The 14,893-nt window shown below is 56.7% G+C and overlaps 1 protein-coding gene across 1 annotated transcript; it reads right to left on the reverse strand.

Annotated features, from left to right (window-relative positions):
* Positions 1–236: 236 nt before the first annotated feature.
* On the reverse strand, positions 237–12,832 carry MPP1 (membrane protein, palmitoylated 1, 55kDa). Its single transcript, XM_009701470.1, has 11 exons — positions 12,688–12,832; positions 12,270–12,348; positions 11,159–11,244; positions 9,851–9,919; positions 5,935–6,131; positions 5,554–5,660; positions 4,543–4,623; positions 3,866–3,946; positions 3,189–3,391; positions 2,479–2,553; positions 237–621 (listed from the first exon to the last, which is right to left on the reverse strand). The coding sequence occupies exons 1-11, from the start codon at positions 12,805–12,807 to the stop codon at positions 445–447; spliced, it is 1,275 nt and encodes a 424-aa protein (XP_009699772.1). The 5' UTR covers positions 12,808–12,832; the 3' UTR covers positions 237–444.
* Between the last annotated feature and the right edge of the window lie 2,061 nt (positions 12,833–14,893).

A 14,893-nucleotide genomic window follows, 5' to 3' on the forward strand; every position in this document is an offset into this window, starting at 1 on the left:
GCAGGCTTTTGAGGTGTTTGTGGTGCTGTGTGCACTCCTGCGATGGCAGGGGACATCTGCCTGGAAAACCCCTGCTCTACCACTTCCCTTGGGACTGATGCAGATAAGATTGGCCAACTGCTACAGCAGGTCTGTACTTTCCCTTGCCTGGTGAGGTGGGGAGCTGTGCTCTGAGCTAACAGGTTGCCGTGGGCTCTGCTGTAGCCAGTAACTCAGCACTGCATTGCAGTATTGTGGGAGGTGGCCCATCCCCTAGGCAGCCCATGTCCTGCTGGGAGAGGAGATCCAGATACCCTGTGTGTGTGTAACCAATTGAGACCATGTCCATGGAGCAACAGAGAAAGAAAGTTGTGCTGGGCTGTGTGTGGATCAGAGGAAGCTGAGAAGGTTTCTTCCTATGGCCGCAGGATGGTTGATAGGAAGCAGCTGGGGTCAGATGCCCTCTCAGTAGACCCAGGAGATGGGTACCCACTGTGGAGAGCTGCAGGCCTGCTCAAAGGCTTCTTGCAGGAGCTGGAGGCTTTCTTCCACGCTGTTGTTGACCAGTGAGAGGTCAAAGTAGTGTGCGTATCGGCTCCGGATGCTCTCTGAATCCTTCCAGAGCTGCTGCAAAGCCTCTGACTGCAAGAAACGGGAGTGCTCAGGAGGTGAGGGAGGAGGGGAATTTCACAGCCCACCCTAACAGGCAAATTCCCTCCCACCACCAAAACAACTCAAGTGGCTGCTAAGTATCAGAGCACAGAGCATACCTGCAGCTTGTCTGACATGCTAGGAGCTGTTGTGCGATCTCTGGGAATGTGTGTCTGGGGGTTTTGCTGAACTCATGCAATGCTGGAAGTACCAGGTTACCTGCCAGAGTGAGGCCAGACCTGCTTGGTCTCTTATCTTTAAAATGCTTTGTGGCCACTCCTGAGGAGGAGAAGGTTCACCAAGCAGCAGGCTGCTCATTACCATGCTATGCAGTGCAGCCAGCTCAAGAAATAAGGCTGGTTTCAAGGTAGCATCCCTGTAGAATGGTCCCTCCCCACTGGTTTTTGACCAGAACAGCGCTGGCTGGCAGAGGTGTACCAGCCTCTCTCTCTACTGGTTTTGGCTAGGATGGAGTTAAATTTTTTTCACAGTAAAAGCAAAGGTGCCTGCTTTCTCCTGCTGGTGTGGCTAGAGTCTGCACAGCTCCCCAGGTAGCACAGGCATCCCAGGAATCTGTCCCTGTGGGCAGCTGTGCCCTCAACAGCAAAGTCCAGACCGATTTCCATGTATCCCCCTAACCCAGCTTGAAACACAGGTGGCTCCCTGCTGCTGTGCCTGCGGGGGTGGTGGTGGGGTGGGTGAGCTTGGGGTGCTGTGCTTGCTGCTACTTTGCTGTGTGTTGCCTGACAGTTCTTGGGGGTGGAGATGGGAGAGCAATAAGCAGTTTGCCTGGGTGCCATGTGAGCCCTGCTAGGTCACATTTTGGTTCTGCTGCATCCCTTCTAGTAAGCAGTTACCTGAGCTGCGGCAGCTAGCTATATATAGTGCCTGCACCAGCGGGGCTGGCCCTGCCCACTGCGGCAGGAGTTAATTCCTCCATCTGGAAGCAGCGGTGGGTGATGGGGCAGGGAGGTGGGGGCAGCAGGTGGCCTAACTGCCCTTTCTGCCCTCACGCTTGCCCCTCTTTTCTGCCCTAGCCTGCTGCATCTGGCTTTACAGTCTCTGCAGGTTAATGTGCCTCTGAATGCCTGTGCACTGGTTGCTCTGCAGGCTGTGTAAATATCCTCCCTGCAAACTAGCTGGATCTTAAGCTTTATGAACCCCAAATTAGTAGGTTAGGAGAGGTGGCCGTTGCTGGCCATAGAGGAGCACAGCTCTGTGGGTTTCCCTATTCTCCCATCACTTCCCATCTCCCTGCAGAGGTTAGCCTTCAGGGGAGCTGGTCCAGGCTGCAGCAGGGCAGGATGGGAACCACTGCTCCCTGTGTCAGGGGCTTCCCGGGAAATGGCAGCGTGTGCCTGCCAGCCTTGTGCTTGGCGCTGTGTGAGTTAACTGAAGCATCAGTGCTGCTTTCATCCTAATTTTGGAGGGATGAGCATCTTAATGAGGCAGAGAATGAAAGGAGCTGCTGTTTATATGTTCCATTTGCATAGCTGATGGCAGGATAAATGTTCCTGCTGTGCAGCATTGCTGCAGAGATGCTCCTGGGTGCTGGGCTGTGCACCCCACTACATGTTAAAGGCTGATTATGCTGCAGGGATGGGTGTTGCTTGGGGGTGTCAGTCTGGGAGAGACTCTGTGGCTGCCGGAATCGCAAATTCCTGTGTCTCAGATCTGGGCCGAGGAGGTTGCCTGGCTCTCCTGGACCACAAAAATCAATGCAGAGAGGAAGAAGCCAATGTGGAGTAGGGAGAGAGCCCTGGGCTGCTGCAGCAGGCTCCCTGCCCCCCTGCCATGGGCAGGCAAGCCCAGCGGAGGGGGAATCAGCCCCAGCACCCTGCCACCCACCTGCTCTGCCTTGTCTGTTGGGGCAATGAAGACTATGAACGGAGAGAGCTCGGCCGTGCGGACGATCTTCAAAGTCTGTGGAGAGACAGGTGTAGTTACCAGAGTGTAGACATTCCTCAGGGTGGGAGCAAGCGCTGTTGGCTGGCTGCTGTCTCCCACTACCCCATCCTGCCCCCCAGCCAGGGTGCGATGGTGGGCTAAAGGGGCCGCCTCTAGTCTAGGGCTATGGGCTCTCTGGGTGGACTCCTGAGCCTGGGCGTAGTCAGGTGATATGGAGGCAGTTGGGTGAAGCTGGAGCGGAGGTTCCAGCATGGCTTCCCCTGTACCTCCTGGGGAGGATGTAAGGGCATCCCCAGCCCTGCTCTGGGCTGGCTATTGGACACAACCACTGCTTTGCAAAGCAGCACCCACATGTTTGGTGTTGGAGGGGAAGGGGTCCTTGTGAGTGGCCCATGCTGGCCCTGCACCCCAACTCCCAGAGCAGCCTGGTCCTGGCCTGCTGTCAAAGCCAGGTTCATGCTGTGACAGGGAATACCCTCACTGCACCCACACCTTGGGAACAGAATGCCACCCCAGCACTCCCTGGCTTTTTCCTTTGGGAAGGATGGGTGGGCAATGCACTGAGGAAGGCAGGGACAGTCACAGCCAGCACACAGGTAGTTCAACCTGTGGCAGCCCCCATCCTGCCCAGCCTGTCCCCTGCTCCCTACCTGGGGCTCAATGTCCAAAATAGCGACTTTGTCCTGCTGGTGGATCTTGTGTACTGTTTCGAACTTGGTGCCAAACATGTTTCCCTGGTAGCTTCCAAACTCCAGGAACTCGTTGGCTGAGATGTCCCGGGTCATCTCCTCAGTGGACACAAAGTAGTAGTCCTTTCCGTCCACCTCATTCTTCTTCTGGGGGCGTGTGGTGTCTGGGGAGGGAGGGAGATGGTGAGTAGTGGCCCTCAGAGTGGGGAGCCGAGTAGAACAGGCAGCCTCTGCTCTGGGTGACCTGTGCATCTTACCTTCTCTTTTTGAGCATGGGGCTAGGGCATGGAGGACCTGTGTACCTCAAGACCAGGGTGTACTAATCCCCTTTCAACTCCGTCCTGCTTGGGACAAGTAGGGAACTTGGCCAGCCTGAGGAGAGCCGTTGGGATGTGAAGAGTGAGGTCTCTCCGCAAGGCAGGCAGGTGCAGCCCTGCAGCCATCGGTGGGTAGGTTCAGCCTGTGGGACAGCAGGCAGGGAGGCCCTACAGTGCCCTATGTTGTGGCCTCTGATATTGGGGGCTTGATGGTGCTGGAGGAACATCTCCCCACCTTCCATCTGCTGTCAGAAGGTCCTGGCTCAAGAAGGTGAGAAGAAATGTCTCATCCTGTGCCCTCCACCCTGTCTGGGTACTTACATGGGGGTGGGTACATGAACTTCTCCGGGTTGTTGCTGAGCAGAGCGTTCTTGATGTGGCTACGGCCCACGCCGCTGGCCCCTGCAGAGAAGGAGGGATGGATGCTGGAGCTGGGCTCAGAGAAGCGTGGCAGGAGATGCTGGGCCTCTCTGCAGCTCTGTGTCACAGGAAAGGTGCAGAGCCTTGCCCAGGATCTGCTTTCTGAGCTGGTCTATGGTATCTTCCAGCCCTAAAAGAGGCTCTCCCTGCCCTGGATATGCTTACCTCCAGCCCTACCTGGAGGTGGGACCAGTGCCCACAGAGCAGCCAGCATGGATGGGCTGAATGGGCTCTCGATGCCCACAGGGTCCACTGACAAGTGCTCGGCACCCACAGTGTAGGAGTGCTTACTTTGGTGCAGCTGTGCAGACCAGAGCTACTTTTAATAAAAATTATCCATAAAGATACTTAGGAGCTGGAAACTCCTGAATTAACTCTACCTCAGCATCACAGTGCAGGTGCCAGACCATGTAGAATGCCACATGGAAGAGGTCAGCCTTCTTGGCCACTGCCGCAGGCAGAAGAAATGCTCCCCAGAGCTTACTAGGTTTTGAAGGGCAGCACTGCCCCAGCCCCTGTCCAGTCCTGGTTTCCTCCAGGACCCACCATGAGCAGCTGCTGCCTGGGGCAGGACCTACCGATGAGCACCAGAGTCTTCCTCTTGAAGGCAGGCAGCCTCACCACCTCCTCATATGAAACCACATCCAGCTGGTCGAAAACTGGGGTGGAGGAGAAACGAGACAGTGAGTGGTCAGAACTGGCTCAGCTGCAGCAGCAGGACCGTGTGCGTGTCGGACCAAAGCCAGGTCCTCGGGCAAAACGGAGGGAGCGATCAGGACTGGCCTAGGAGCTTGTCCCTGTTTCGCTCCTCAGGAAAAAGGGCAGCAGCGTCGGCAGCAAGCAGGATGTGGGATGCGGAGGGGGTGCTGGGGAGCTGGACCAGCAGCTGCTGAAGGAGAAGCCAGGGCTGCTCTAGCTCAGTAATTTGGCTCAGGACAGTGGGACCTGGGAGCTGGGTGGGGAGACAGCAGGATGCTGCAGGTAGGTCATTGCTTGAGGAGCTTTATTGATCTTGCTGATTTACGGCCTTGTTTGTTGCTGGTTGGAGCTGCAGGCTGGGCTAGCAGCCAGCACCTCCTCAGGCATCTGCCTTTGCTGGCCCAGGGCATGATTAGCATGGGGTGTTTGCACAGGCAGCTGAGGGGCAGGCTCCCTGCCCCACCAGGGACGCAGCTTGGCAGCTGTGGGGAGAAGTTTGGGCTGCTCCCTAATTGCTGAGCAGCAGCAAGGCCACCACCTGCCCTGTGTTCAGCAGCCTGTGGGGGTTTGAGGCCTGGGAGCCCAACCTCCCAAGGAGTTTGGGGCCAAGGGTGCCAGAGATTGTAACCGCAGGACAGCGCAGGAACCAGCTCCAGCCTTGTGCGCTACAGAGCTGCATGGGGATACAGCTGTGGCCACCTGAGGGGTATGAGAACTTTGAAGAAGGGATTCAAAAAAGCTGATAGCTGTGGGGTATCCTCCCAGGGTCCCACTGCCAACACAGCTGGGCTATTTGGTCTGACTGCTACAGAGGACAGACCCACCCCTGCCCAGAGGCAGGAGTGATGGCCAGGACTGGGGATGGAGCCCATTGCCCTGCTTGCACTTACTTGAGCTGTGCTTGGCCAGGTATTTATCTTTGCACTTCTTCTTCTTCCCAAAGGGGCTACAGCTCGGGGATTCACTCTGAGTGGACTGGGTGATGCTTGCCACACGCCTGCCAAGAAAGGAGGACACCACCATGGTCCAGCTGTCACCCGAAGCGCTAGGGGAGCAGTGGGATTGTCCCTCAGACATGCAAGGGCAAGAGGAGCAGGGTGGCTGCTGGGACTGGTAAAGGCTCACCCTGCGGTAGATGAAGGGGACATCTACCTCCTTTCCCAGCAGTGACACTGGTGTTACCCAACACAGTCACACTCCTCATAGTACATGGTCACTGTTCCCACCTCTACTCCCACATCCAGCCCTTCTGGCCAAATCAAGGGACCTACCACTCCTGCAGCTCTGGAGAAGGGATGAGTCCTGCTGACTCAGTGCAGGAGCCCTCCACCCGGCCCTGCCACCAATTGCTGTCGTCCTTGTTTATGATTTGAATCACGTCACCAGTCTGAAACTTCAGCCCTGCTTCCTTGCAGGGGATCAGGTTGTCTTTTTTTGGGTCGTAGTCAAACTGCGCCCTCATGAACATCTGCAAAAGAGAGAGCAGGCTGTAATCAGCATGGCCACACAGCGTGGCTGAACTTGGTCATGTCAGCACCTGGGCCCCACACTGCGTCCCCCGGCAGTGACTGCAGAACCAGCTCTAAGCACAAGGTCTCTGCTCCAGGGGGGGACCCCAGCCCCTGCTGCTTTCCAGGCCCCACAAGGCTGGGTGAGGAGAAAGGAGATGCACAAAGCCTTGGTGGAAGCTCTTGGGCATGAACCTGCAGTGAGATGCGCTGGTGGGTGAAGGAGAGAGGAGGATGGCATCTTGGCTCTACTGGGAGCCAGTGAAATGGCTGCTGCCTCTAGTCAGTCCTGCATGCCCCACAGCTGGTGCTCTAACGCTGACATGTAGCCCCTCTGCAGTCCCCCAGGGGCTGCACAGTGCTGCTGAGCCGAGCCAGCTGGAGACAAGTCCCATCACCTGGACCAACACGGTGCACAGCAACTGGGGTCTGCAATGGGGTGAGCAGAGAGGAGCCATTGCAAGAGCATGCCCTGCAATCCCATGTCCTGGGGACTCCAGGGAAAGCCATGTCTCAATCCAGAGCTGCTGTCCCTTAGCCTCTCCCCAGCACTGTGCACTCCTCTGCATGGCACAGGGCCTTCAGGGAGCTAAGGCTGCGGTGTCATGTCCAGACCCTGCCTGGGTGTGTCGTGGCCTCTTCAGCATCAGCTACTCTTGCAACGTTATGCCCATCACAGCTACAATGGAAATGAGCTGCTGCTGCTTCCCACGCCACTGTGCCACCCTCCTGGGGATCAGGAAGGTGTGAGAAAGTGGCCTTTCCCTGTCCTTCCCACTCGCTCAGGTCTTTGGGAGGGAGTCTACAGCACCTGCTCCCACCAGGACAGCCCACCCCACTGTCTCCTCCTCAAGCCCTCCTGAAGCCAGCAGGCACCCTGGGCTCTTGCTGCCCCTGAGCATCTCTGCAAGGTCAGGAGAGAAACAGCATGTGGCTTTCGCACACAGACCTTGTTTTCCAGGAAGGCTGTTCAGGAAGAACAGACCGTTAGAGAGCAACAGGATGGATGAGAGTCACTGATCCCGGGGAGGAGGGCAGACCACGCATGTGCACCCTGCGTTTTCTGCACTGCTGATTGATCTCAATGCCCGGATGAATGGTTTCTCATCTGAAACACTGCTGCAGCTGCAATTTGTCTCTGGCCAGTGCACCCAGCAAGATCAGGACCAGGTTAGAACTAGGGTGGAGGCAACGCCAAGGCAGGGTATGGAGGAAAGAGACTGAAAGGCAGGGTTTTAGGGAAAAAAGTAAGCTTGTGGCTAAGCACAGACCTCACATTGCCCTTGTTCCTCTCCTGGTGTTTTTTGTCCTGTGGGCCTGAGGCTGCTGGCAGTCTCCAGTCATGATGCAAAGTCTTGCAGGCTCTCCCACAAGTCATGGGAGCATCCCGTTGTTTGAAACTTCTGTGATCACTCAGGAAGGTGCTGGGCCTGCCCAGCACTCATGCCACCAACAGGAGATCCTTCCACAGGGGAAGCAGCACTATCAGACCCAGCCTTATGCTCGCACTAATGCAGGCTTCACCTGAGCACAACCGTATCAAGTTATTTATCCCAGAAACGCAGCACATGCATATAGCAAGCAGGCAAAGGTATTCATGTGGGGTTATGCCTATGTCCTGTCCTCAGATGTGACAGGCAGAGCCTGGAAAGTTATCTGCCCTGGTTAGGGTAGACCATGTTAAAACAATTTCCTGCAGTATCTCCTCCAGCAGTGCTGCTGAAGGCACAGGGCCAGCAGGACACGAACATAGTTCTCTTTTACTGCCAGAAAAGCAGAGCATATGGATCAAGCTGTGACATGAGATCTCTCACAATAGAAGACAAGAGTGGAATCTCCTTTCAGGATGAGGACCGATGCCTGCTTTGAAAGCACTCTCTGGCACCAGGAAACTGGGCATCACCACAAATGCACAAGGGACACTCAGCAAGCACTGCCCAGGCACCTGCCTGGAGCCCTCTGCTCCTGCAGCCCTGGTACCCCAAGCCAGACATAGCCAGGTCACTTTTGGAAAGACCCTCCAGGACGCCAATTAGGAGTTAGCATCAGACAGCTTCAGGCGTCACCCATGGACGGCAAAGGGCCAGCTCCAAATGCAAGCTATTTACCTGCCTGCTGCCAGCCCCCTCTCTGGGGGTGGAAGCCCAGGTACTGAGCAGGCTCCAGCGTGAGAAGCCCTGATCTTTAAAGTCAAAAGGCTGCAGGCTGCGCCTGGGAACAGGTTGGTGGTGACCTCCAGAGTCCTTAGCGCTCAGTGCTTCTTCTCATTAGGATCCTCCCAAGCAGACCTGCCCCAAGATACAGTCAGTTGGTCTCAAAGTGGCTGGCTACCAGGCTGCGGGGCAAGCCAGGGCAGGGGGGGCATTGAGATACCAGAATCTGCACTGTCCTGCCTGCCAAGCCCTGAAATGACGGTGATCATGGGGATCCAGGAGTTGAAACAAAATCAGAAGCGCACTCTCAGCAGTGGACTGCAACAAGCAAGAGACACCGGTAGCCCGTGAGCTGTGGTTCTGGGGAGCAGACAGCACCATGGCCCTGGACACGGCAAGAGGGAGGACAACTGTTGCTGGGAAGGAGTTTGTCCCTGCCTCCTTCCCTGAGCCCATGCCCAGCCTCAGGTGAACCAGCAACTGTGTTCTTTTTCTCAGAGGTAACTTTTCCCCTGGCACTGAGCTGGCCTGGCTGATTGAGGCTGGCTGAGTCAGAAGGGCAGACATGTTTAATAAACAAACATGTGCAAGGCTGGTTGTGCTGGAATGGGAAGAGCATGGGCTGAGCAAGAAACGGAGACAATTTTCACTTGCCACCACGTTCAGAGACTTCAGTTTCTCTGGGTAAGGAAGGAGGGTGACATGGGCTCCCTCAGCCCATCCCAGCACCATCCAGCCCCCTCCCTCTGCCTCAGCTCCTCTCCCACTCCTGCCTGTCCATGACAGGGGCACTGCGCTGGGGTTAGCTCTTGCATCTGAGGACAGGACAGCATCCCAGCCAGCATGCACTGAAGTCCTGGCAGAGGAGCCAGCCCTCCTGAGTATTTTGGCCACAGCAGGACTTCAAAGGCAAAGCCAGGCAGGTGTCACCCCCTGCTACATCATGTCACCCCCCACCCTGGCAGTGGCAGCAGGCACAAGGAGCTGCCTTCCTCTCCCCCACCACTTCCTTCCTCCCACTCACTGCTCACAAGTGTGCTGGCGGCATCCAGACCTATGTCACCCTCCTTGCGGCTGATGCACTTGGGCACCAGTGACGGCGGGGAGCAACAAGAGCCCAGTGCTGCACCTGGAGGTGCTGCTGTGGCCCTGTAACGAGGATGTAGCTCTAACGGCTCCGAAGGTGTCAGGAAACTCTCTCGTGCTTCCTGGTGTGCACACACTGCTGCTTTCCCATCACCTAACACTACACTGTGGCTCAGGCATCCCAGGCCCACATTCCTACACAGACATTGGGTAAATACATCCCCACAGGGCCAAAATCTGCTTGTTTACAGTGATATAAGCACAGGACAGGTCCCTTCATCCTCCAGCAGCTCTGGCAAGGTGACCAGGCAGCCATCCCCTTTTTCCCCTGGCTCAGCACAGCTCTCTGCCCAGCGCTGGTCCCCTGTGGTTTGCTCTGGTCCCACCCAGCCCCACAGCCATGTCCTGGCACAGCCTCTGGGTCTGGAGGCTGCACTTACCTGGAGAGCAGGGAGGCGGCTTTGTTGGTTGGGAATGACTTTTATTGAGACCGTCCCCTTGGTTTCTTTCTAGTGAACAAAGGAAGGGGAGAAAGAAGAGTTGGAGGAGGTAGTGCCTGGAGGCAGCCCAACAGCAGCAACCTGTGCAGGGAGCTGCTGAGTGCCAGGACCTGCAAAGACAAGGTGCACCCAGCCGTGCTGTGATGCTGAGGAACACCACAGCCTGGCCAGAAACAGCTCTGCTGGGGCTGGGGTAAGAGCCGTGGTGGCATAGCTTTGCCATGCTCGTCCCATCCCCATGGGGGGGACACCAACAACCCCACAAGGGGCTAGCTGGGGCCACTGCTAAGCATCGTCACAATGAACATGGAGATCTCTATCACCTCCGGCCTGGCTGACCCAGTGTAAAGCCTGGGAGGAGAGGCTGGTTCTGCCAGGTTCCCTCCATCTGTCCTCTCCATGCTGGCCTCTCACTCCTGCCCTCCTGGTGACATCAGAGGGACAGCACTCCCTTGCCTGCCACAGGCCAGATGCACTGTTGCCCCATGTGCTTCACAAGACCCACATGGTCCCACGCGGACAACCACCTTTGGAGGCTTGGAGAGGCCTCCTGGGCCAACAACCCTTCTTGGGTTGCTTGGCAGACAACAACAAGCTCCTCCTCGGTCCTGCTGTCTGGAGCAGGGACGTCCCGCCACCAGGCAGGCGAGGACTGTGGCACTGCAGCAGGACCAGGCCTCCTACTTAGGCTGCTGGTGGGTGTCCTCAGCACCACCACTACCCCCCTCCAGCCAGGTCCCACATGTTGGGCATGGATCAGGATGGCCTCAGTGTGTGAACCTAAGGCAGGTCTGAGACCCTGTCCAAAGCTGTCTCTAGCAAGGGCCTGGCAGGGTCACCGTGACCTCAGCAGCAGGAAAATGGCACCAATGCCAATGCCTTGGGTCTGCAACTGCAGCCAGCCCCTGCGCTGGAGTTGTACACCAGCCCTGGCAAGCAGAGGTGGTTTCCAAGCCCCACACACATCAGCACACGTCCAGGACCCAGCCAACAGCCTTCACTGCTGCTCCTGGGAGGCCAGAAACAAGCAGCAAGCACAGGCCACCAAGGCTGCATAGAGAGACCTGGCGCTTGGCCGTAGTACAGCACCCCGGCTCAGTGGGTCTGGCTCCTGTCACATCACACGGCTGCAGGCAGCTGTGTGTTGGCTCTTGTATCTAGGAGGGGGTGAATGCTCAGCCGGCATGTACATCTGCAGGCCAAAGGGGTCCCTCCTGGGGAACAGCCCTGCCAAACACAAATACCTACCAGCATCTTCTGCAGCTGGTCAACTGAGTGGTTGCTCACACTCTGCCCATTGATTTCTATGATTTCGTCACCCACGTGAAGGGAGCCTGCCAGCAACGGGAGAAACATGAAAATGCAGGACCAGACAAGAGCCGCTCACCAAACCCAAACTACACAGCTCCACCAGCCTCCCGACCCCCCGGGCAAGCTGTGGCCAGGACACTGCAGTGTTTGCCTGGGCAATGCTTGTGGAGCCACACATGTCACCTAAGCACATGGGACTAAAGCACAAGGGGAATGAATTCTTCCCTCTCCACCCAATACACATACTTCATCCAGTCTGAAGGTCATCAGGTTGCTTTCCACTGTGTGTCCTTCAGTGCTTTAGACTAGTCAAAGCACCTGTTTCAGAGTTATTCAAACCCAACCCCAAGCACCTCACATGAAGTCAAATGACAGCCTCCTTACAGGGCACTTAATACAAGCGTTCTTGAGTTTGTGTGTTTTCAGTTTACATCCTCAGCCAGATTACAGCCTCAGATACACTGCTATAAATCAGGCTACAGTAGCGTTATTGGAATGAGTCCTGGGTTATTTTGGCAGGGGTGAGCTCAGACTTCCCATTTGGATCCAGGGCTGGAAAAGGGGCCTCTTCTTCTAAGCACAGAACATCTCATTTCCATGCCCCCTTGGCAAGACCCAAACCCAGAAAATAGCACCTATTTATTTCTTTTGGCACCTTCTTTTAGCCTGCAGAGCCAATCCACAGCAAGCCTGTCCCACCTGTGCACTTTAGGAACGGGAAAGGCTTCTCCTGCCCTCTCTGGGGTATGATCCATCTCTCATTACAGTGACTCCGTCACGAGATGGAGACAGTTTTCAGTTCCTTTTTGGGAGCACCCTTCCCCCAACCCTTTATTTCTCCCTAAAGCCTCCAGTGTATTAACACGACAACCATGCAGACAGACCAGTGAGTCCTGAGTCCCTGACATATTCCTAGTGGAAGAATGGACACTGATGTCCATGTCACTGGGGAAAGCCAGTGGTGCTGGGGGGCTGTCTTATCTCTGCAGGGAAAGAAACCAGCTGCAGATGTGCACCCCATATACTGTCTCTGTGAGGGCCTTGTTACCTTGTCTGTGAATCATGCCCCCATGGAAGATCCTGGCCACCATGCAGCTCTGCTTGTCGTTGAGCTTCAGCGTGATTCCCTGGAAGACAGGAAAATCCATGACTGCTCGCTGGAGGGGAGAGCTCCCACACTTTCAGCAAAGTCCTCTCCAGGCCCATGTCCACAGTGGGCTGCGCAGTGCCTGGGGGGAAGCCCCTTGCTTGGCCAGCCGAGCCTGCTGCAGCTCCTCTTGGCACAAGCATCACCACCCTTTGTTGGGGCTCACTCCAGGTCCCCAGGCAGGAGGCAGGATCCAGCACCTTCTTCCCATGGCCAAGGTCTCCAGTAATCTCTTGGCATGACATATCATTGGTATGGCTCTACCTGCCCCTCTGCCCCCCTAGGTGCCACCAGGCTTTGGGATCTTGCCAGCTCTCACCATGGGCTCCTCTGTAACCTTCTCAAACTGGACGAGGCGTATCTTTCGCACCTCACGGCCGTTGCTGTGGGAGGGGCTGCCCAGAGTTGCTGAGCCGTTGGTATAAATGTCCTCAGTCATGGCGTTTGGGGACTGAGTGATGGCCTGTCGGGGCAAAACAAAGACCAAGGTTTAGGGGCTCCACCTGAATGGGGCCTGGGAGTGCCAGCTCCCTGCTGTGGGGCTGAGCTACTCCACCATGTTAGGGTGCCTGCGGTGCAGGTGGGTCACAGGAGGAGGAGAGACCTATGGGCTGGAGGAGAGGACAGTAAAAGCAAGGAAAGAAAAAGAGCAAAAGCGCTTCACCCTTGAAGATGTGGATGTAGGCTTGATCTGCAGTTTTCCAGCCTGAGAAAGGCAGCAGGTAAGAAAACTTTGGAAAAGTTACAGGTAGCAGAAGCCAAAAGAGTCCACAGCTGATCACCTTCTGCAGCAGTGAGTCCCAAACACCACTGTGTGTCACAGCAGCACTTGGCCCACAGCTGGCTTGTTGCAGAGCATAAAGCCCAGGACAGCTTCACCGAGTAAACGGAGCAGTTTGGGACTCACCCCTGAAAACTAGGGCCAGGCTCTGCTCTTGCTCAGTTTGCAAGTTCAGCCTTTCCCCATCTACGTCAATGAGGAACCAACAGCGCAGAGCCACCACCACATCCAGGCACTGAAGGCAACATGCTCCCAAGCCACCCAGAAACTCCCCATTCCCCTCCCCAGCTTCCAGCTACATGCCAGTTCATGCTGGCTGGCACTGGGAAGCCAAGCAGGGGCTTTCAGCCATGGAGAAACTGTTCTTCCTCTCCAGCAGGCGCTGGCACCGGGGCAGGTGGAGGGTGCATGGGGTCCCAGGCAGAGACCTCCAGACTCACGCTGCCATGCAGCAGGGACACTACAAAGTGAACTCCTACCTCCCGGTCTGAGAAAGCCTGGTGCAGTCTTGTTAAACCCCTCAGGCATGCTGGGCAACGTCTCCACACAGCTTGCAGATGAGCCAGTTTGGCCCCAAGCACAGTGGACTTCCCTCGAGCCTCTGCCAAATCAGTGCTGGCCCAGCAAAACCCAGGCCAGCTTTGATCTGTAGCCCCTGCCCACCTTGTCAGCACACTCAAATCCCCACACCAGCCTGCCAGGCAAAGCAAACCCTTCCAGCTGCCCCGCTCCACACTAGGCTGCCAGCTTTGCTGCCCAGTTTGCAGCTTACATCCTCCCTCCGAGCAGCACCAGGGTTGGGAGCCACAGCCAGCAAACCTGCAGGGACACCCAGCGAGGTCCTCGACAGCTTTAGTCCTGCATCAACGATGCGGCGTGCCATGCCCAGCCAGGCAGAGCCAACACCTCTCCTTGCCACACGCCGACTTGCCAACACTCGACTGAGTGCCAGGCCCTGGGGCTCCACGCCAGCGGCTGGGGAAGCAGCAGCCTGACCCCACTGCCCTGGCTCGCTCCCACCCACCGCAGGCACTCGGCCCGGAGGAGAGAAGAAGCTGCAGCCCCATGACACCAAGGGGTGAGATCTGGCCAGGCCGTGGGGAGATTCGTGTGGGTGCAACTAAGGTGAAGAGCATTTGCTGGTGGGGTGCAGCTACGGCACTAAACCACAATGTTAGCTTTGGTAGGGATGTGCCAGAGTGCTGCCGGGCTGAAACAGCAGCCCAGCCCTGTGTGATGGTCTAAAGCAGGGAGGGAGCCAAAGGCAGGGGCAGCCAAGCCAGGACAGCGGGAGAGGTGCTGGCAGAGAGGGACAGACCAGCATCAAGGCACGGGCACTGCCGCAGCCTCAACGAAAGGGCACCGGCAGGGTTGGGCCAGGGCAGGAAGGGCACAGGGAGCTGTGTGCCCACACTGCAGCAGCAGGGAAAATGAGCGATTTATTTTTAAGACAACTACTTCTAAAAGAGCCAACCAACCTCCTCCTCAGAGGAAAAAGGTGACTGTGTGGGCTCCAGCTGCCAATGGCTTAAACATGGAGAAGGAGACTGAATCCCAGCCCAGACCAGTGCCTGGGCCAAGGACTTGTGGGGTGGAAAGAAGAGCGACTTGCAGCCCTCCAACGTGGCTTGCCAGCCCCAGCAAGGCATGGGCATGCTGTGCCATTTGCAGGGCAGAGGGACAGATCCAGCAGTGCTGGTGCCTAGCCTTCTGTCGGCCTCCCCGCTCTCGGCGGAGCCAGCAG

This window comes from Cariama cristata, unplaced genomic scaffold (assembly GCF_000690535.1).
Source record: "Cariama cristata isolate BGI_N322 unplaced genomic scaffold, ASM69053v1 scaffold486, whole genome shotgun sequence".
Taxonomy (NCBI): domain Eukaryota; kingdom Metazoa; phylum Chordata; class Aves; order Cariamiformes; family Cariamidae; genus Cariama; species Cariama cristata.

Coding starts and splice junctions, on each gene's coding strand:
- MPP1 (XM_009701470.1), bottom strand. CDS start 12,807: ATGACTGAGGACATTTATACCAACGGCTCAGCAACTCTGGGCAGCCCC. Junction 9,920..11,158: donor ACCAGCTGCAGAAGATGCTG/GTAGGTATTTGT, acceptor TTTGTTCACTAG/AAAGAAACCAAGGGGACGGT. Junction 622..2,478: donor CAACAGACAAGGCAGAGCAG/GTGGGTGGCAGG, acceptor CGTTTCTTGCAG/TCAGAGGCTTTGCAGCAGCT.